Below are 22,438 nucleotides of genomic sequence, written 5' to 3'. Positions count from 1 at the left end.
CAACACCACCATCCCTCTGTGTGACTCTTCAAGGTCACTCACTTTCCTTGCCTTCAGTTTCCTGTCAGTGAATAATGAAAGCGAGAATTATGCATATCCATAAGTTTTCCCATTGTTTAAATAAACAATGCTTGTGAAGTCACTCTTCTTTTTAATGAAAGATTTATTTTTAAAATTTGTGTGTGTGTGTGTGTTTATGTGTGAATATGTACACCTGAGTTTTGGTGCCCACAGAGGCCAGGGATCTCAGATCCCCCTGGAGATCATAACTGTTGAGTTATCTCTCCGGCGCCTAAGCCTCTGATTTCACCTCATGGGCATTACCAAATGTATTGCCATTGTCTGCAAGAACAGCTGAAAATCTGATGGGTCATTTACTGCTCTTGAGCAAAATTTAAGAAATCCTGAAACCTATGAAGTGAATTTTTTTAGTCTCTCTGGAAGCTCTGCCAGGCTCCCTAGAATAAGCTAACACAAGCTGGCATTGGAGTTCCCCAGCCAGATCACAAATGCTAGTTCCTGATGACAGATCCAAGGAGGGATGAGTTGACAGTTTTCAACAGAATAAGAGAAGAGGGAGGGCACCCGTGGAAGGCACTGGCTCCTCTGGTTCAAACATGCTTTTGTGGACTTGTTACTGATTCCGCAACAGAGGCCTGCAGAAGGTTCAGGGGAGCGTGCCTCAGGAGTCACACCCCTAAGGCTATGAGACATACAGAACCGGAGCCCGATGAGCCAATGAGATGGCAGTGTGGCTTCAATGTGTCTCAGCTGCATGAGTCTTCAGAGTCAACTCAGTATGAGGCAAAAGAGCCGCCCTTTGGGTCGCTACATTAGTCAAGATAGCCTCCGGGAGTGGGCGGGTCTTTGGATTAATCAGCTGGCAACTGCATCTGGTGTTTCTCAGAAAGGCCCAGTCATCAGTAGACGTCCTCTGCGGTAGAGGACAACAGATAACTGATAACTGAAGGCTAACTGCAGTATCCCCGGACATCATCCTGAGTCACTGGAATGACTCTAACCGGCTTACAGAGGTCCTACTTTGACCATTGGTTTCAGGTTCCTGAGCAGAATGGGGAACCACAAGAATCACCAGGCACAGTGGTACATGCCTTAAGCCAGAGCTGCAGAGCGAGGCCCTCAACCGCTAGGGAAGACTATTTATGTCTCTTAACTGGGACCTCCTGGTGTAAACAATCTAAAAGCCACAAAGAGCAAGTGTGGCAGAAAGGCAGCTATACTCAAGTTAGAAGAGAGAAGCTGAGTCTCCCCAGCACACTGGGGACCCCAAACAAGTCATGCTTGTATCCATATTTCATCTTTAGATGGAGCCCAAATGTTCCCTCATTAGCTTTGGCCACTTTAGATCAGCCTTCAATACTTTATATTTGACTTTCCAATCCATAGTTCTTATTAAAACAGCATTAAATTTTCTCTTAAAATCTGACAAATCATTAAGTTTCATCTGAAAATACTAAATATATAAATCTAAAATAAAAATCTTGAGGCCTAAGGAAGAAAAAAATGAAAACTATTCAAAAAATTGAACTATCATTAAAGGCATTATTCAGACAGACAGTGTGCTTCTGTTTAGGGACAAACGGGAACAGACAGCAGAGAAGTTGGGTCAGACTTTACTATGTGGAAGAAAATGACAAGGATTCATAACGTGAGGAGGGAAACATGCCTGGCAGTTGGGATGGCTATCTAGGAAATTTTTATTGAAAATTCGATCTTGTAAATGTTTTACTTACTAGTGTGGTGTGTGTAGGCATGCACCCTGTGGCATGTGTAGGGGTCACGAGACAGCTTTCAGGAGTTAATTCTCTCCTTCCACCTTGGGTTCTCAGGTGGCATCTACATTGTGGGCCACGTCCTGCTCCTGGACACCTTCCTGATGACCCTTTCCTGGGCTTCCTTAGCCTATCTAGTTCTCCGTTCCAGGGTCTTCATACTCTTTTATTTCTTAGCTGCTGGCATTCACACGGGGTGTTTCTCGAATACACTGTTCATTCTATACACTTTCCTTAGGTATTACGATCCACACCTGTGGCTTAAATCACATCTCTTCAGTGACAAATCCAAGTCTCCACAATTGCCCCAGGCATCCACTCGCATTCTTCCAAACATTCAGAAATTTTATACATATTTTCTAAAACATCACATCCTGCCCAGTCCAGAATGTGCTGGCCACTTTCCCTGTGTCGTTCATCCTAAAGAAAACTGCATTTCTGTAATCCCCAGGGGCCTTGACGAGTCTCTCAGGCATGAAAGCAAGAATCATGTTGCCCATTCTGAGACTCCTTGGCTTTCAAAATATAGCTGGCACAAAATGGGTCCCTGGTAAATACTATTTGGTTGATCAAGGGGAGGGTGACTGAATGGGACAGAAAATAAGTCAGAGTTTACTGAACTCACTATCTGGGTCTTGAAAGTCAGATGAGAGCCAATCACCATTCAGATCTGCACATAGACTCGGAGTCCAAGTTCCATCTGCTGACTCCTAATGCAGTGTTAGCTTCCCCAGCACATCTCACTGCAGCAGCACAGGGAAGGCATTGACCTAAGCCATTCATCTGTGGGTGAATTTCAAAGCCAGGTCCACTTAATATCCATCTTCAGTGGCTTTCCTCCTTGGCTTCTTCCCTTTGCCTTCCCAGCAACCAAAATGGACAAAATAGTTCCCTGCGGCAGTGTCAGACTTTGTCATGCACTGAATTTGTTAATTAAACAGTGAAAATCACCTGTTACTAGTGTGGTGGTACACATGTTTCATCTCAGCACTGAGAAGGTAGATGCAGGTGGATCTCTGTGAGTTCGAGGCCAGCCTGCTCTACACAGAGAGTTCAAGGACAGCCAGGGCGACACAGTGAGATGCTGTCTCAAAAACAAACAAATTATACCTGATGAAAATAACTGAACTTTTCCCACGTGTTCTGGAGAATGACTTGCAACAGACATGTCTTCTGTTCTGAGTGATTGAATGTATCAAACACACAGCAAACCAAAATAAAAGAATAAGTGTGTGTGTGTGTGTGTGTGTGTGTGTGTGTGTGTGTGTGCAGCACGAATGTCATGGCACACAGGTGAGAGTCAGAAGGGTTCATAGATCAACCTCAGGTAGTCAGGCTTGGAGGCAGACACTTTTATGAACGGAGCCATCTCACTCAACGTATGAATAATCTTGGAAACATTAACTAACTGAAAGAGGCAAGACAGGAAAGAGAAAGCAGGATATAATTTCACTCCTACGAGCTCCCTAAAGTGGGCAATTTTGTGGAGAAAACATGTTTCCAGGAGTCAGGAGTGGTGTAGGGCTGTGGTTTGGTGGGCACAAAATCTGGGATGCTAAGCGAGCTCTGGAAGTGGACAGAGTGCAGATTGCACAGCATCATTAATGCAGCTAATTCCAGTTAATTGCTCTTAAAGAAAACATTCAAGGCTTGGCGGTGGTGGCACAGGCCTTTAATCCCAGCACTCAGCCAGGCGGATCTCTGTGAGTTCGAGGCCAGCCTGGTCTACAGAGCGAGATCCAGGACAGGCACCAAAGCTACACAGAGAAACCCTATCTGGAAAAAAAAATTAAAACAAAACAAAACAAACAAACAAAACAAAAACCATTTAAGATAAAGTTTGCGTTAGGATTGCTTCATCACAACACAAGAACAATACATGTTTAGGGTTGAAAAGTATCAAATGAATGACAGCTATTAATTTTAAAATAGCTACAGTTCAGCCATTAGGATGACTATTTAAAGGTCATTGCCTTCCTCTATAAAAGAGAAGAAAATGCTTGTATCTGGGGGTCCTTGTGAGGCTTTTTTATTTAAAAAAAAATCCATGTAAGTGAAATATCATTGACCCTAAACTAGACACCACTAGGCTAGGCTATAGGAAATTTCAGCACTGTTATACTTTTGTTTTGAAATAAGGTCTCACTATGAAGTTCTGGCTGGCCTGGAACTCACTATGTAGACCAGGCTGGCCTTGAACTTGCAGGGATCCACCTGCCTCTGTCTCCAGAGTTCTGAGATTAAAGGCGTGTGCCACCAAAGCTAGGTTCCCTGGTATAAACTTTATGGAACTACTGTGGTATGTGTGGTCTATCTCTGAACAAAATGATGCTGTACAGTGTAGGACTGTTCCCTTAGCCAATCCAGTGTAATCACTGCCCAGCTCATCTCAGAAAGAAAAACGTCGCAGCACAGCAACAAGCGGGAGAAAATGCTTGTAAAGAAAGGAGTCATAGTGAGGTTCACTAAGGGAAGCGGACTGCAGGTAAAGTAGACACAACTAGGGAGTTCTGGGGGAGGAAATGCTTAAGCAGGGAGGAAGACGGGAGGGTGGGGGGAGGGAGAGGAGGGAAGTCATGTGGAAACCACTATTTCACAACCCAGTTTAAAAAATACAATTAGAAAGGGCAGTAGAACACAGTGATATGAGAGAAGAACGGAGAGGCTGGAGAGATGGCCCCAAGGTTAAGAGCACTGGCTGCTCTTCCAGAGGACCTGGGTTCAATTCCCAGCACCCACATGGTGGCTCTACAACCGTCTGTCACTCCAGTTCCAGGGGATCTGATGCTGCCCTCTTCTGGCCTCCGCTGGCACCGGGCATGCGCATAACACACATAAAAACATGCAGGCAAAACCCTCACACAAATAAAAGAAATAAAAACAAAATTTAAAAAAAGAGAAAATTACTGGAGGTTAAAGGTTTAAGCAGGGGTGGGGTTCGAGGGATGGAGAGGAGGAGGCACAGGAGGATTAAAGCAAAACTGAGGATGCATGATAAAGTCTTATGGAATCCCACTAGTTAAAAATCTAACTTCAAAATGTAGTTGGGGTGGAGCTGGAAAGATGGCTTACAGGGTAACTGGGTTTGGCTCCCAGCACCCACATGATGAGGATACAACTCCCTCTTCTGACCTCTGAGGACTCTGGGCATGCACATGGTACACATACATACATGCAAGCAAAGCACTCATGCACATAGGTAGCTGAAGGTTTTTCCAGTCCTGCCTGGTCCACGGTCAGGACAAATCTCTCTCACCCGCAGCCTCTCAGACCCAACCGAGTAAACACACAGAGACTTATATTGCTTACAAACTGTACGGCCGTGGCAGGCTTCTTTTTATCTAGTTCTTCTATCTTAAATTAACCCATTTCTGTTCATCTATATGTCACCACGTGTTCCGTGGCTTTACCTTTTGCTGCCTTTACATGAAGGTCCCTGGATGGCAGGCTGGCGTCTCCCCCCACTCTGCCTTCCTGTTCTCCCAATCCTCCTCTCTGCTAGTCCTGCCTATACTTCCTGCCTGGCTACTGGCCAATCAGTGTTTTATTTGTCAATCAATCATCCACAGCACACATAAAAATAAGTAAAGTTTGGGGGGGGGTGCGGTGATAATCAGAAGTCTCCTTTGTAGGTGGGCAGTGCTGCTACTCCCAGAAGAGATGATGCCCTAGCTTGTTTTTATTGCTGCCGTACGCACCGCTACCAAAAGCAACTTGGGCAGGGTTTATTTCAGTCCACAGCTTAGAGTCCATCCTTGAGGGAAGATGGGAGAAGAATTGTAGGCAGAAACTTAAGCAGAAAAGAACACTGCCTCCTGGTTTGCTCCCCATAGCTTGCTCAGTTAGCTACCTTGTATGACCCAGGAAGGCACCACCCACAGTAGGCTTGGGCTCTCACACATCAATCACACACACACACACCAATCATTAATGTGCCCACAGACTGGCCTACAGGCCAATCGGATGGAGGCAATCGCTTAACTGATGTCCGTCTTCCCAGGTGACTCCAGTTCGTGTCAAGCTGACAAAGATGAAGCAATCAGCACACACCGATCATGACACAAAACTCACAGTGCTGGACATGGGCTACCTCCCTGTGAGTCTTTGGTCCGGGAGGCCCTGGAGCTCTCCCCAACAACACAGGCTAAATCACTGGCCTTGGTCGCCCATCAAAACAACACGGTAAGACTCTCATTGAAGGTACCACATAGTTTAACTACAGAATGTGGAGAGTCAGTCTCAAACCACCCACAATCATCTTCCCTGCTGGCTGGCTTTCACGGTTCCTGGAGGTATGCAGGCTGATGGAAGGGAAAAGATGTCACTGATCTTACCAAGAACTGAACCCTGAGTGCTACAATACTAACCTTCCAGGGAGGATGAGCCCAGTGGTTCAGTAGTGGCATGACTATTATAGGATAACAATTGCTTTCTGATTGTAATGAGGCCTATTCTGAAGGATAAAACCCATCCCTGGAGTACTAGGGATGTAGTAGCAAACCTAGTCCAAAGCCTATGGCCGGAAAAGTGGTAGGCCCTAGGGTAGAACCTATGGGTCTTTTCTTGCTAAATGGTCACGTTGTCAAACTGCCTTCTAAATACCGATGTCCATACGCCTGGGCTGCTGTTAATCTCTGTCAGAGAAGCTTCTTTTTGCAGTGGACAGTAGTCAACATGGAGACTCATAAGTGGTCATGGTGCTGAGAGCAAGTAACTGAATACTCAGCTTTAAGGGGGACATCTTTCACACACACACACACACACACACACACACACACACACACACACTGCTGAGGCTCGGGGAACATCAGGGAAGAAGAGGTGGGAAAAAATATAGGGTGGGGAGGGGTGTCATGAAATGCTGTCTTCTCTCTAGACAGGACGTTACTGTTGCAGTCATGAACTCAGTGTTTTTTATGATTGCTTGCACAAGGGCTGCATAAGATCAAGACAGCAAAAATGCCAGCGTCAGTGGGGAAGAGGAGCTCATGAGGCCTCACTATAACTGAGGCGCTACTGGCTGCTAGCGGGGAGGATCCTTCTTCTTTGGGGGTGTTGCCCCTCATCCAGTGGAAGGCTCCATACCTATGCACACACAAATAGCACCAGTTGAACCTAGTGACCGAGTAGGTGATGTGAAAGAAGATGGAGGAGGAGGAGGAGGAGGAGGAGGAGGAGGAGGAGGAGGAGGAGGAGGAGGGGGAGGGGAAGGGGGAGGAGAAGGAGGAGGAGGGAAGAGAAAAGGACACAAAGTTGGAGGGGGACCTGTTGGGTGATACAGGAAAGCAGGGAGCTAGAAGTGGAAAATGAGGGATGGATATGATCATATTTTACTGTATATATGTGTGAAATTCTCAAAGAATAAACTTTTTTGAAAAAAAAAGAAATAAGGTAAGTTAGTTTTTTGTTTTTAATAAGACAAAGTTAATATATGTTAGAAGGGAGATCAGAACCTGAGCTGATAGACATAAAAACTTGGGCATAACAGAGTACTGAAATGTCATCTGTTTGATCATAACAACACAATGCAAATTCAGGCTCAAGTGTGTCACAATGAAGGTAGGAAAATGTTTCCATTTTCTCTTTGCTATTCACGCAATTATATTTACAGATACTATATTCTGAACCCCTGACTCCTACTGCATCCACTATCTTACAGTATCACTGAAAGCAGGCTTTTTCAGTCCTTGAAGAGTCTAGGCGCACCTTGAAAAGATGAACTACTACATAAGGCAGGGGAAATGAATGTATCAGCAGACCTGCTATTGTGCCTGCCTGTGTTACAAATGGAGGCCAATGCTTTAATTATTTGCTTCATAGCAAAAACAAAGTTCACTGGTTACTAAACTATTAGGTACATAAACAAGGAAGTAAAACTATTCTTTGTGGAAATACCTCTTCATTCGTTGACTTTACCTCAAATAATTTTCATTTTTAAACATCTTTAGTGTTTTTATTTGTTTTGAGTTGGTCTCCAACTTATGACCTTAAGCAGTCTTCACACTTCATCCTGCTGAGTAGCTGGACTTCAGGCCAGTGCCACTGCACCCAGCTCTGACACACATTTCTCGAACCTCTACTCTGTGGGGGCATTTATGTTAATGCTGGAGCTAGCAGCGTTAAACAACCCACACATGAATAAACACAAACTTGTCCTCCTGAAGTTTACATTCTCATGAGGAGAGACAGTCCAAACTAAGTCAGTATGAGAGTATGCTTGTCAATGATAATATATGAAAAGTAAATACAGTTGGGTATAACCAAAACAACATACCTCTGATGCGGGTCAAGAATGAAAACTCAATATCCTTCTATACATTGCCTATGACTGAATTAATGTCTTTTAGGAGGTTGTAAGCTATTAAAGGGAGACACAAGAAAAATAAGTTTCCTTAACAAAAGATAAATGTTTTTACAACTTCTAGTGAAGGTAGCACACTGTATCAGCCCATAATTCTAAGCTAATGCTCAAGGAACTCTGAGAGGGAGGAGAAGGGAGAATCCGAAAGCCTTTTCCTCTGGGACTTTCAGATTTCACGGCCTTCCCTCTGCTCTCCAGCCCTAGGCTCTGAGGCCACCCTCTCCCCTCTTCAGCACACCAGCCCGTCATGTTAATCAGAGCTGATCTGTAAATAGAGTCCCCTCACCCCATCTCCATCCCCCTTTGGCCAGGCTCCTACTTTTCAGCTCAATGGCACAGATGCAGCTTTGAGATGACTGGACCAGGCAGCTATTAGCAGCAAATCCAGTGAGGGAAATTAATGAAGGGGATAACTAATAAAAGACAGCTCAGGACAGCCAGACTAACTTGCTCGGAGCAGTAATTAACTTTTTTTTCCCCTTTTAGCTCATGAAGGTAAATATGCCGTCGGCACTCGTCCAGTCTAGCTCTTCCTTATTAAAAAGGAGCAGAGCTATTCATGAAGAGCCGAGACTTAATCTGTTTCCCCCAAGAAGAGCAATTTTAAATGACTATGTGATGGGCTTACAGAGCCATGTTGCCTAAATCAAGAAACACCTGTGAAGATCAGGGAGCCAGGGAGAGAGGAGGCAGGATGAGGGTGAGTCTGTGAATGAGAGAAATCATGCCCCCCACACCTGGAATCAGCTTAAAGAGACACCTCCGCGCCCCAGCCCCCACCACTGAAATACTCGGCTTCTCTTCAAAGATAAGTGGTCCATGGCAAGTCAGATGTCAGTGACAAACCTTAACGTAGCTTGAAGGACACTTTTGGTCTCCTTCCTCAAGCTTTTACCTTTTATTTTATTAAATTTGTGTTTATCGTCACTCTTAGCATGTGGATGCATGTATGTACAGCAACTTCGTAATGTCCGTTTTCTCCTTCTTGCTTTACGTGGATTCCAGGGATTGAACTCAGGTCTCCAGGCTTATGCAAGTCGGGCATTTGCCTACTGGGTCTTTCCTCTAGTCCCTGGCTTTCACTTTTAAAGAGATAGCCATAAAAAGCTTGTTAAGGAGGTCATGTAAGATGGGACATGCAAAAAAAAAAAAAAAAAAAAAAAAAGATGGGGCATGTCTTTAATCCCAGCACTCCAAAAGAAGAAGCAGTCAAATCTCTGTGTTTTTGAGGCTAGTTTGATCACCAATATGAGCTCTTTGAAAACTAAAAGCTTTTTGAAAATAGAGTCTGACATTGTAGCTCAGTGGTGCAGTATGTGCTTAGCATGTGCAAAAGCCTACGTTCAATCTGCAACACTCAAACACACAAAAGTCTTTCTGAAAATAAATTAAGATGTCAGCTTTTGTTTAGCAAAACTTCTCTGTTTCATGGAAAAATTGACAATCTTCTGGCTTGAGCCTTCGGGAACCCTGTTCTGATTGTCAAGATTTGGTCTAATCTTAGGCCTACCAGCCACAGAGTCACTCAATAACTAAGAAGACTGTGAACTGGGCCTCTTGAGTTCATGAACTCTGGCTTCCCCCAAATGGGAAAACGAAACAAACAAACAACATCAAAACCAAACAAAGAAAGCCTCAGCACACACTCTAAGTTAGTTTAGCAGCAGTTAACCATACTGTCCCTTTTAGGCTTCATTATCTCAGTGACTTTTATCCATGTGTCCCAAGATCCATCTACTCTTCAAATGACCCTCCAGCCCTATAGGACTGTCTTGGGCCTTTTCTAGAACAAATGAGATAAAACCATAACGACCTGTGGTAGTTTGAATATAATTGACCCCCACAATCTCATAGGGAGTGACACTGTTGGGGGTGTGGCTTTGTTGGAGTATGTGTGACCTTGTTGGAGGAGGTGTGTCATTGTGGGAGCCGGCTTTGAGGTTTCCTATGCTCAGGATACTGCCCAGTGTCTCAGTTGACTTCCTGTTGCCTGCAAGATGTAGGACTCTCAGCTACTCCTCCAGCACCATGTCTGCCTACATGCCACCAGGCTCCCCACCATGATGATAATGGACTGAACCTCTGAAACTGTAAGTTAACCACCCCAGTTAAGTGTTTATAATCTTATATCCCTTTATAAGAGTTGTCGTGGTCATGGTGTCTCTTCACAGCATCACAGCAATAGAAACACTAAGACACTACCTATAGGACTCTTTTGGGAGTAGATACTGTCACTAAGGAGGGGCAAGGGCCCAGGCAATGGGAGCACTTCTGCAAAATGGCCCTTGATGAGCCACTGTGCAAAGGGGAGAACAGCTCCATGCAATTGATCAGAAGTACTGGATATGGTGAGGGGTGGGATTTTATACGTACACCAGTAAGATAAAAATGTGAAGTTTAGTAAAATGAGAGAGAGAAAAAACAGAGCCTTTCGTGCTTGGAAAGTGAAATCATTTTTGTTATATGAAATACACTATGCTATCAAACTCATAGGAGCATAAAGTAGAATAACAGTGGCCAGGAGCTGAGGGGAAGGAGAAGTGGGGAGTTATGGTCCTGTAGGTACAAAGTTCGGGTTTTCTGAATGAAAAAATTATTCTAGAAATCTGTAAAAATTGTACCATCTTTATAATAATGTGATACACACAGCACTAGTGAATTATACCATGCACTCAAAAACTGTTGATTTGTTTATTTCTATTTTATGTGTATGAGTATTTGTCTGCAAGTATGCATGTGTTCTACATATGTGCATAGTATTCACAGAGGCCAGAAGAGGGAATTGGATCCCCTGGAGATGGAGTTGTAGACCATTGGGAACTGCTGGGAACTGAACCTAGGTCCTCAGCAAGAGCAACATGTGTTCTTAATCATTGACTCAAATCTCCAGCCCAAGATTTTTTTTTTTTAATGAAATGATGAGCCAGCCAGATGGCTCAGTGGGTAAAGGGTGCTTGCCACACAAGCCTGCTGGCCTAAGTTGAAACCCAATGGCATCCACACAAGACTAGAAAGGAAGAAACGACTCCAAAAACTGACTACCACACGTGCACTGTGGTACATGTGCCCACACATACATACCATGCATACAGACACAACAACAATAATAATAATAATAATTTTTAAATACATGGAAGGAAACTAGGTGAGTCATCTGATACTATAGATTCTATAAGGCTCAGATACATCTGAGTGGTATATACCACTTTGTTTAATGATACTTTGTCTTGCGTTTTTTGTTGTGATTTAGTTTTTCTGAGATAGGGCCTCACTATTTAGCCCAGGCTGGTCTCAAAATCAAGAGTTCTCTGCCCGTGTTGGAATTATAGGTGTGTGCCATGTCACCGGGCACAGCTTTAATGCTCTTTTGAGATCCTAATCTTCTTGGATTTGAAAAAAAAAAAAGATTGTCTAGAATTTGAAGATGCATTACAAATAAAAGGAGTGAGTGAGAAGCCCAAGGAATAAATGCTAACCAAAAAGTGGTGAGGTCAATATCAGGATGGCCCTGGGCAGGGTTTCACTCACTTTTCACTCATTCACATATCTTGTTGCTGAGATAAGGAAAGGACACTATTGAAAAAAAAAAGAAATGTACTATGATGCCTACTATTTGGTAAGATAAAGAAACACCATTTACCTAGCAAACTATGACTAGCCATTTTGCACCAGCCTGCTTTTCCAGCGCTTGTGGTTATCGCTGTCTTAATGCTTGGGAGTTAGCCACAAAGCGCTGAGCACTGTGTAGGTCAGGGAGGCACAACTGCCATCTGCCCTGTGCAGTCCAGCTTCATCTGGAGCACATAACAGCTATGTCCTGAAAAAGAAACACTTGGGCAATCTAGAAAAGAAATCCCCGTCCCCCCAATGCTGAAGACCATAACAATCTAAAGTACCTGAGCATGCAGCCATGGAGCATGGAAACCCATTTCAAATTATTTTCATACAGAATACTAAAAGTCAGTTTCCCGGTCGCTGAAGGTGTCTGGTGAAGCATTCTGTATCTAATGAAATGATGGGGCTCCATTGCAGGTGCTGTCAAGGGCGCCACTGGAAATCTTTGCTGTGCACGCGTCTATTGTTACACAGACAGAATCTCAAGTCACTCCCTCCTAAATCAAGAGAAACTGGGTTTGAACAGAGGAACGTACACTGTGTCTTCCTTATCTGCCTCCAAGCTAGAGGCATGGAAAACGTTGAGAGTAGATAAATAGGACTGATTGAGATAAATTTGATTTTTGAAAACACTTTGTGGCCATATTCTGGGTACTTTGGGATAGGAGAAGCACAAATGCATTAATACAACATTCTTCTCCAGTTGGTGCTTAGCCATCCTGCTACAAAGCTTCCTAGGCATGTTTAAAGCTTTTTACCGTGTTTGGCTTGTTTTCCAAAATGATTGGTGAAAATAAAGCAAGAAATAAATGGATTATGGCCTTCCATTGTATCTTTCTTCTCAGGTTGGTTTGCATGGGTATTTCAGTCAATGCAATAGGCTGTGGAAAACGCAAACAAAAATAATTCTTCATTTTTAATTGCTTCGATGCATAGTGAGATTTATGTATTACAGGGGGAAATAATGGCAAGCTATAGCATCCCTCCTTTGTCACAACGACACTGGTTTGGCTTCTTTCTGCTATTCTTATGCCAAGGAGGCAATAAACCCCCTTGAGAGTCACAGAGAGGCCTGCCGAGCCCTGTCAGGGCACACAAGCTTTTATGCCAAAATACAATACACAAAAGGATCATAAACACGTTTGAAAGGGAAGATGACCTCTTTGTCACATAGAATTAAGCTTTACTGCAAGCTGCTGCCATGGAAACCGGCTCTCAGCTCTCACTTTCAAGATTCCTGCTTCCATTTTCTATGGAGTTTCACGCTTTCGTTCGTTCCTACATCAAATGCAATCGCGAGATCTGGGTTCTCCACTGTTTAACGTCTCCAGGCATGCTTCCAGGTAGGGAGCAAAGGGCACCGAAAATGGAAATGATGGTATGAGGGCAAGTGGGCAAGGTGAAGAGGGGCGGGGGGGGGGGGGGCAAACGGGAGATGGTGGCTTCCTTAGAAAAGGAGGGGCATTGTGGACAACGGGGGAATGGAATCCACCAGAGAGATCTCTAGTCCTTTTTCAAAGGCCACCTACAGTGGGAACAGCTTCCCCTCGGGGCGTGTGTCTAGAAATGGCGTTAACTCTTGGGTCTTCATTTCTGGAGTTGGGTGTACTCTGTGTAGTGTCCGCCGGGTACCAGCAGTCTCAATACCCTAAGCCAGTTCTTGAGGACAAGCTTCCATCCGGGAGAATCAATCGAGGAACCCTGTCGTCTTTCTTTCTCCTAACGTGTATCGACTTTGTTTTGTTTCTTTTAACAGTAGATACAATGAAAGCCAAACACTTAACACAGCTACAGCCTTGGAAAGTAAAAAGAAAAAAATCAGAGGGTACGTCGAGCGCAGGTGAGCGGACCACCGCTGAAGCTTTGAGATCCAAAGCTAGTGGGTCACCTGGAGAATGACCCGGGAGGTGAAGAGCAGGCTAGGAGAAGAACTCGGCCCTGGCGGTGAGGGTGTTCCCAGAGTCAGGCTGCTTCCCGACATCCATTTGCGCTTGCGGAGAGATGGTGGTTGTACGCAAGCTGAGCCTGGGCCTGGGCCTAGGAGCTTCGCATCAATAATCCAACCCTAAAAAGTTAAGAGATCGCAGGCACACCCGTCTCCACCTCCCCGCCCCCGGACCTTGGTATTGGGAGGAGGAAAAGTCATTTATTACAGAGCATGCACCATCAGGAAACTTTCCCACCCGGCCACCTTGCAGTGGGAATAATAATAGCTCGACACACCGGCTTTGGCGTTCTGCTTTCCGCATGACTGGGTCTCTTCTATCCCGGGAAGAGTACCCGCTAAAACTGGCCCCAGTCTGCGCCCCCCCCCCCCCACACACACACCTTCAGATTGTACCCCGGGACTGAATCTCTCTACTTTGATCCGGATCCTCCATTAGATGAACACGGTCCATCTTGGCTTGGAGAAAAGAAACTGGGAAAATCAAAAGCCAAGCGGGGAGGGGGTGTAGAAAGATACTCTACAGCAGACCGTGCCTCCCATGATCCCTGGGGACCCCTGTGGGGACCCTCTCCAAGCCACGTGGGACGGCCCGAATCCGGGCTCACCCCGCCCCCACCTCAAGAGCCTTGGAAAACAAACTTCGGCGGACAATGAACTCCAAAGGCAGAAGCCGGAGAGGGGTGAGTGAGAGCGTTCATCTCTCACACACGCACACACTTTGGACATTCCTTAAGTTTAATCATTAAAGTAGATCCTTTTAAAAAGGGAGGCAGCGGCTTAACGTTGCTGTTAGTGACAGTCTGCCCCACACGCTCGCAGCGAAATGAAAGAGAGATCTGGATCGAGCTTTGTTGCTTCACTCCCAATAGCAGACTTGGGGGGACACCAAACCTCTGATTTCTGGCCACTTCAAAGCACTGATTATGCAAATACCCATTTTTAGTAAGAATAAAAGAAAACGGAGGGGGAATTATTTATCACACAATGAACCCCCTGCCAGGGCGGGAAACAATAGATCAGACCAGAGAGCCCTTCTAGCCCCAGGCTTGGGGAGCAGGAAGGGAGGGGTGCTGCGGCCCTCACGTTTTATTGGCCTAACCTAATTTCACTAATTCTCCTTTCACACATTTCTTTTGCTGATTCGCAGGCCAGGACTTTCACGCTCCTGGGAGCTCCCACCACTGGCCGATTCAAGGGCAGCCTGCTTTATTTAATTAATACATTCAAAGCTTGCCTGGGAGCCTTAGGCGGGTGGGGGGAGGTCCTGGACCCGCCTGAGAAGGAGCTTTTAACGGGTTCCAGGTGTCGGCGCCCAGAAGTCACCACCCGCCCACGGCTGCGGGATGCAGGAGATGCTCGGGGTTGAGGGGCGCCACAGCTCCCAGCCTGCTCTGCGGACCAAGGCCTTCCGCAGCCTCAGCACCTGCGACCGCGACCGTCCAGTGGCTCTGCGGAGGCCAGCGTGGGCGTGAAGGCCTCCCGAGCTGTGCTGACGACCCAGCCCTAGCGGCCAAGGCCACCGACGACCCTCTCCTCCAACAGAGCCTGGAACCGCCCACAAGCCCCAGCTGCTCCTCTGAACTCAGACGTTTCTCTGGGCCAGGTCCTGCTTTTTCTCCTCACTTCTCAGCCTCAGATAGTTTTATACATTACAACCAATAATGCATCCAATGTCAAACCTCCGACTGTCCCTCGAGGACTGGACCAACCGAAACTAAGCCCCATTGCTAGAAAGATCTGGGAACAGCAGCGCAGCGCAGTGACCTGTCCCCCCCCCCCCCAAGAGCATCTCGGCAGCGCTGTTTGAAACCTGTCTTGATTAGAGCCTGCCGAGCTGGAATGACATAGTCCGGAATCACCCAGACCGTAGTGCAGACAGACCCAGCTCACCAAGACCTCACCGTGTGGAGCAGGGAGAATGGGGAAGCTCTGGTGCCTCTGCCTGTGTTCATCCTTACTGGGCTTTGAAAGGACTCAGCCCACTAGCTTTGGGAGCGACAGTTAGTCATGGAGAACCCCCAGGACTAAGTGAGCCAGGAAGACCAGCAGTGTGTGTGTGTGTGTGTGTGTGTGTGTGTGTGTGTGTGTGTGTGTAAGCTAGAAGTCACCATCAGGACTCTCCCTCATCCCTGCTCACCTTTTGTTGTTTTGTATCATGCGATAGCAATTTTTTAAGAGGCCATTAATTTGGAGGAGAACAGCAGGGAGGAGTACATGGTGCGGGGGGGGGAGGTGGAGAGAAGAAAGGGAAGAGAGAAAAGCTGCCGTTAAATAATAATCTCGAAAGAAAAAAATGGGTATCGCTGAACCTGAGCTCACAGATTGGGTTTAGCTGACCCGGCAGTAAACGTCAGGAATCTGCTTGTCTCTGCCTCTCTAGCGCTGGGATTACAGCAGAACTGCCAGGCCTGGCTTTTTTAACTTGGGCGCTAGGGATCAAACGCAGGTCCTACTATACAGCAAGCATGCTCTGTGCTGAGCCGTCATTACTACCCTGAGAACAGCGTTTTTAACTACTGAAGATGATTGGGCACCATAAAAACAACTACACCAAATTCGGTGTATGATAACCTGCTGTTAAATGGGGAAGAAAGAGCTGCCTTAGGGCTCTGGGGCGCGAAGCCAGAACCCCTGGCTGTAGCACATGATGCTTATGTGTGGACTACCTGCAAGCCCCCACCTTCAGGAAGTAGGCAAACCTCTGGGCCTGGAGAAAGTGGAGAGGGGAAGCTACCAGATGCCTGGCGGTGAGTCATCAACCATGTAACCATTATTCAAAGCTATCATGGCTGTGCCCTCTACTGCTTAAGGCCTTAGAAGACCTGGCTCTCAACTGCTGTTTCTTCAGGGGTTTTCCAAAGGAGATGTGATGTAGGACTGTAATCATCATCCACAGGATGACACACTTGGCATCAAAACCTTGTCGTCGTCGATCTCACTGCCACCCTCTGCTAGCTGGGTAGCGTTTTAAGTACTAAAGGAACAAACATGAATAAGCGTAGATGTAACCAACCGTCTTATTAAATAAGAAACACAGAGCCGATGCAAAGACGAAAGCCAAGAGATCAGAGCTAAGAGCCTTACCCGCCTGCTGCAGCTATCCTCTTCAGCCAAGAGACCTCTCCGAAAGAGACCTACTTCCTGTCTGTTTGTCTTTATATAGACTTTCTGTTCTGCCTTCTCATTGGTTGTAAACCAAACACATGACTGCCTCGTCACTGCCTGTCTGTATAGACCTCCAGGTCTTCTATGGTTGGTATTGAGATTGAAGGCATGTGTCTCCAATGCTGGCTGTATCCTTGAACACACAGAGATCTACCTAGCTCTGCCTACCAAGTGTTGGGATTAAAGGCGTGCACCACCAACACCCAGCTTTTGCTATGGCTCTAATAGCTCTGACCCCCAGGCAACTTTATTTATTAACATACAATTAAAATCACATTTCAGTACAAATAAGAAAAATACCACTTTGTCCCCAAAACATATCATCACCCCATGAACAAGGGTATCTAAACTACAAGTAATTGTTTTTGAGGCAGAAGAACAGCTCATTGATAGAGTGCTTGCCTAGCATCCATGACACCCTGGGTTCAATTCCTAGCTGATCACAAGAAGGGGGGGGATCCAGCAGACCCTTTTTTTGTCCAGTATGAAAGCTGAACAAATCTTTGGGTTGGTTCTTCCTTTGATTAAAATGTAATTATGAAAGATATTAAGCACTGGAGCTGGGAAGGTGGCTTTTAAGAGCACCAGTTGCTCTTCCAGATGATCTAGATTCAGTTCCCAGCAATCTCATGGTGGTAACTCTCTCTTCTGGCCTCTCCTGGCACTGCATAACCTTGTGCCCTGACAAACACACAGGCAAAAAAAAAAAAAAAAAAAAAAAAAAAAAAACCAAAAAAAAAAACAACCTTACATATAAAATAAATATAAAAAATTAAAATTTTCAAAGGTGTAAAGCACCAAAAATTCCCTATTTGTGGAGAATTTCAGACAGAAACCCCAGAAGAAGCAGTTATTTCTTGATGCAAAGGAACTGAGGGTTTAGTCAGGACAAAATCAAATGTGACATTGATAGGAAGAAAGTACATGAACAACTTTTTTTTAATTACATGATTTTATTTTTGTTGTGTGCATCTGTTCACCTGGGACTTGATTCTTGAATGTGGTCAACTTTTACTTGGTCATTTTTCAGCCATCAAAGTGTTGGAGAATGAATTGTAAGTGACGTCACTTTTGCCTCCTCTTCAAATGGCTCTAACAAAGATTAGAAGGCAGAGCTATTTCCTTCAGTGTGCTCTTTGTATTTGAACCAACTCTGAATGTCTCCTTTTCTCTAGAACTTCACCTTTGGAAGCCAACCAGCTTGTCAAAGTGGCTAGTACAAAATCAGCCACCCATAACAAACTAAAAATATATTGTTATGTTCCGCAAGTTAGAACTGGAAGGGGGAGTCCTTGGGGATAATACACAGTTCCTACAGTTTAAAGATGAAAGGTGAGTCCAAAAGAAGTTAACAGGGAAAAAAAATTGCACATTCTACCAAGAAATTTCTTTTCTTTTTCTTTTTCTTACTTTTTATTAACAGACACACAGTCTGTCTCTCTATATAGCCCCGGCTGTGTCCTGGAACTTACTCTGTAGACCAGGCTGGCCTACAATTCACAGCGATCCCCTGCCTTTGTCTCTCAAATGCTGGGATTAAAGGTGTGCATCACCACGCTGACCCAACCACTATTAAAATAAAAGTTTTTCTGAACACTGAGCCTTTTATGATGTAATTATTATTTAAGACCCCCCCCTTATTCTTTTCCTTGACTAAACACGTATTTATTTATTTAGACATCAGGACTTTGGCATGCAGGGCAAGTGCTCTACCACTAAACTACCTCCCCAGCTTGGGAAGTGAATGATTCATTTATTTGAAGACAGGGTCTCAGAGTGTAGCCCTGGTTGTTCTGGAACTCACTCTGTAGACCATGCTGGCTCTGAACTCACAGAGATCTGCCTGCCTTTAAGAAGTGATTTCTTAAGGCAAAATTTGGGTTTTGATGAATTACACTCTTATCTCAGTATTGGTGTTTCAAATTTGATTCCATATTTTGTAATTTTTTAGTGAAACTCCAAACATTACCCAAGAAATACAAATATACTCAATTCAACATGCCAAGAACTTTAGTAAAATACAACTCGTTCTGCATTAAAGACCACATCAGCAAAAAAATAAATAACTCAATACAAATTTATGAAAATTATATACTTTATTTATAGCTTAATCACAAAACAATTTTCTTGTTCTTCAAGATGTAAATACATACTAGAATAAACTCTGTAGAATATACAAAAAAATACATACTTTTCCCATGAAAATTTTCTTCAAAATAAATAGAAGGGAACACGTGTGTGGCTGATCCTGGTAATGCCCCGTGTCTGCTTAGGATTTCAGGCTGTTGATTTATTTTTAATCTCTTGAAAGGATGGGGGAGTTCCTTCTCCCCTAAAAGGTCGAGATAAATAATGCATGAAGCAGTCCTCCCTCCTGATTTTTCCCTTTTCCTCCACGTTTTTCCTTTTGATAGAGAGTTCAGCCTAAATTTCCACGCTTGTATTCAATCCTTACAAAAGCCTACAAATTATACAATGACTTCTAACCTGGCCCTCTAACAAAACAAGTTTTTCCCCTTATAAATCATAAGAGACAGATGGCAAAATGGAGAAAAAAAGGAAAGAGAAGGGCGGGACAATAGGCATTGTGACGAATCTGGGAAAAAGAACAAAGTGCATATCAGAGAAGCAAAGTTTGGTTTGACAGGTGAAATTCCCACAGCCTGCAGACAGCAATGGGAATAGAGCAGATGCCAGCCATTGCAAATGTGTGGATAATATTATTACCGGTAAATTCATTCAGATGCTAAGACACATTTCTTTTGACTGACATTAACATCTCTATGTAGAAACGAAGGTGAAAAGATCACAGGGACCCGTTGCGTTCCCTCTGTGAGATTCACACGAACTGCCCCTGGAGTTCTCCTCCAGCAGCTCAGAGAGAGGGGAGGAGCGCCAGTCCGCTCTGCAAACTCCTTAGTTATGGCACCGGCATCTTTTCTCAGTGTCTGTCTTTAGAGTCTCACGAAGTCTCCCCTCCCAACCCCCCACCCCAACCCTACACGCCACAATCCTCTTTGACCATAAATCCTCACATCTTCAATACATCAGAGACGGTGTCTGTGTGAAGTTAACCCACAGCCCAAGAATGCATCAGCTGCCGAGGGACTGCTGCGGCTACCTCTGCTCTGTGCAGCGGAGTCCGGGGCGTGGGAGGTGGAGGCGGGAGAAGGGGGTAGAGGAGGGCCAGGTAGAGGACTGGAGAGGGAGGCTCGCCCCTCTAGATACAGTCCCTGGCGACCGGCAGGTGAGGTGCATAACGGTGCTTATCCGGAGGTGGGGGCTGCCAATAGTCCACATCTGACCCGGGGCTAGCGGGCGATAAAGTGCAGCTGTATGGGGACGTGGAGTTGGAGGACGCGGAGGACGACGCAGGGCTGTTGGTGCAGCTCCAGGAGGAGGAAGAGGGCGAAGGGCTGTCCCCCGGGGCGCTGAGCGCCGCTCCGGGGCTCAACAGAACGGCCTCGGAGAAGAGCGCCCCCTGGAGGCCGCCGGCGCCCGCGCAGTGGTCAGCCAGGCGCAGGGTCTCGGTGAGCGCCCAGATGTAATTGTGGGCGAAGCGGAGCGTCTCGATCTTCGTGAGCTTGGCGTCCTCGGGAAAAGTGGGCAGCACTTCTCGCAGCGCGTCCAGCGCCGCGTTCAGGTTGTGCATGCGGTTGCGCTCGCGGTTGTTGGCCTTCAGCCTGCGGGTCTTCTTGATGCGCTGCACCGTCTCCGCCGTCTTGGCTCCTCGGGAGACCGCCCGAGCGCGCGAGGGGCGCCGCTTGCACTCGTGCACCAGGCCCAGCAGCCGCGCTGGCCGGCAACCCCCAGCGCCCGACGCCGAACTCCCCTGCACCCCCTGCCCGGCTTCCGCCCCACGCTGCCCAAGCGCCGCGCCAGGCCGGCGCAGCTCCTCGTCCTCCTCCTCGTCCGCGCTGGAGGACATCGGAGTCAGGGTCGCCGAGGCCGGGGAAGCCGAGCCCAGCAGCATCAGCACCTCCTCTTCCTCCTTCAATTCCAGAGTCTCGGATTTGACGAACATCCTGCAAAGGAAGAGGCAGATGAAATTTACTACCAGAACAGACCGGTAGACGTGTCTCTGTCGGGTCCCTGCAAGGTGCACCCGTGAAGAAGGCGAGAATGGAGCTGGGGAGGAGGGTCCCTGGGTCACAGAAGCCACTGCGTCTAGGGCGACCGAAAGTCAGCCTGTGCGGGGAAACTGCCTGCGAAGTTGAGAGGCGCGGAGCGCACACTTACCTACTGGGCTCCAGATGTGTCCCCGGTACCAGCTGCTGCTCTGGTGTGTCCGGGAATGTCCCTGCAGCCGGGAACCAAGAGCGTTGTCTCTCGCTCCTTTGGAGCGCCGAGGGCTTGGCGCTTCCTAGGCGCACCTCTGCGGGGGGCCTCTCTGCTGGGTGACTTTGCCAAGAGCCCCGGCGACCGCGGCAGCCCGCCCGGGTCTCGTGTGTTGTCGTGCTCGTGCGTGTCTGTCTGTCAGTCAGTCCCTGGCCGTGCGGCTGCTGGCACGCGACTCCCAGGCACTCCAGTTAAAGCCGAGCTGCTTGTGGTTCAGTGGCTGCGTGTCTGGCACACGACTCTCCTTAAAACCCCTTATATACCACCAAGAAAACAATCAGATCTGCCCCGGGGCCCCCTCCTCACCTACCCTTCCCCCGCCCTCTCCTCCTCCCCCTGGTCCCCCGCTCTCCCTCCCCAGCTTATTCTTTTCATCGTATTATCATCATTCATTTCTTTCCCTTTCTTTAGTCCCTCTCTCCCTCCCCTCGCCCGGCCATCCATCCTCCTCCTTCATCACCCCCTCCCCTCCGTCCCCCCTTTATCTAATCAGCATAAAATGGTTCTAAAGCTCCTGTTGGCGCTCCAGGCTGCAGCCCAAGCTCCCGAAGCTGCGGCGGCGGCAGCGGCTCAAGCTGCGGCCGTTGTCGCCGCCGCTGTCTATTGTGATTGGTGGCTCGCGCTCGGCTGGAGCGTGCCGCTAATTTATTAATGAAAGGAGGTCGCGAGGCGCAGCTGGCCAATCAGTGTTCCCGGGACTCCGGGAGGCCTGCGAGCCACGCGCACCGGAGCCCGCTCCCTTTCAGCAGCTCATTAGGGGCCCGAGCGCTGGGGGCCCATGGAGCGGGGAGGGGGGTGCACCCGGAGTACTGCTCCCTCCCGGGTCCTCAAGGCAGCAGGGGCTGCCCCTGCCCGGATGCGCGCGACATGCGCGCGTACGCGTCCCACCCATTGGAGTCTGGCCTCGCGGACTGTGGGAGCCACGGAATTAGTTAATGGGGTCAGAATCCCGGAGAAGGCAAAGCCTCTTAGGGGCTGTATCAGACAGTAGACGGTTTTTAAAAACCCCTTCGTTTGGTTAGGAAAGGAAAGGGGTACATAAGGGTGCCAGGCAGTAGGCATTTTGCGAGCGGGTGTGTTTGAGTTCTAGAGAAACTCGCATAGGACTATGAGGGGGGTGGGAATTCACCGAGATGTCCCCTAGAAGGGGAGATCGGTGGGAGAGCAGTTGATAGGCATTTAAAGACGTAAACGCACTCACTCACTTGGCCTGCTGCA

The 22,438-nt window shown here is 46.9% G+C and overlaps 1 protein-coding gene across 1 annotated transcript; it reads right to left on the bottom strand.

Moving 5' to 3' along the window:
* Positions 1–18,959: 18,959 nt before the first annotated feature.
* Neurog2 (neurogenin 2) lies at positions 18,960–21,847 on the bottom strand. The gene is made up of 2 exons (XM_059265005.1): positions 21,122–21,847; positions 18,960–20,907 (listed from the first exon to the last, which is right to left on the bottom strand). Exon 2 carries the CDS (start codon positions 20,904–20,906, stop codon positions 20,103–20,105), a length of 804 nt encoding a protein of 267 aa, XP_059120988.1. The 5' UTR covers position 20,907; positions 21,122–21,847; the 3' UTR covers positions 18,960–20,102.
* Positions 21,848–22,438: the final 591 nt, after the last annotated feature.

Source organism: Peromyscus eremicus, chromosome 6 (genome assembly GCF_949786415.1).
Source record: "Peromyscus eremicus chromosome 6, PerEre_H2_v1, whole genome shotgun sequence".
Lineage (NCBI taxonomy): Eukaryota > Metazoa > Chordata > Mammalia > Rodentia > Cricetidae > Peromyscus > Peromyscus eremicus.
This window is presented reverse-complemented; position numbering and strand designations above follow the sequence as displayed.

Bases quoted from the DNA above. Each gene is read 5' to 3' on its own strand.
- Neurog2 (XM_059265005.1), bottom strand. From the start codon at position 20,906: ATGTTCGTCAAATCCGAGACTCTGGAATTGAAGGAGGAAGAGGAGGTG.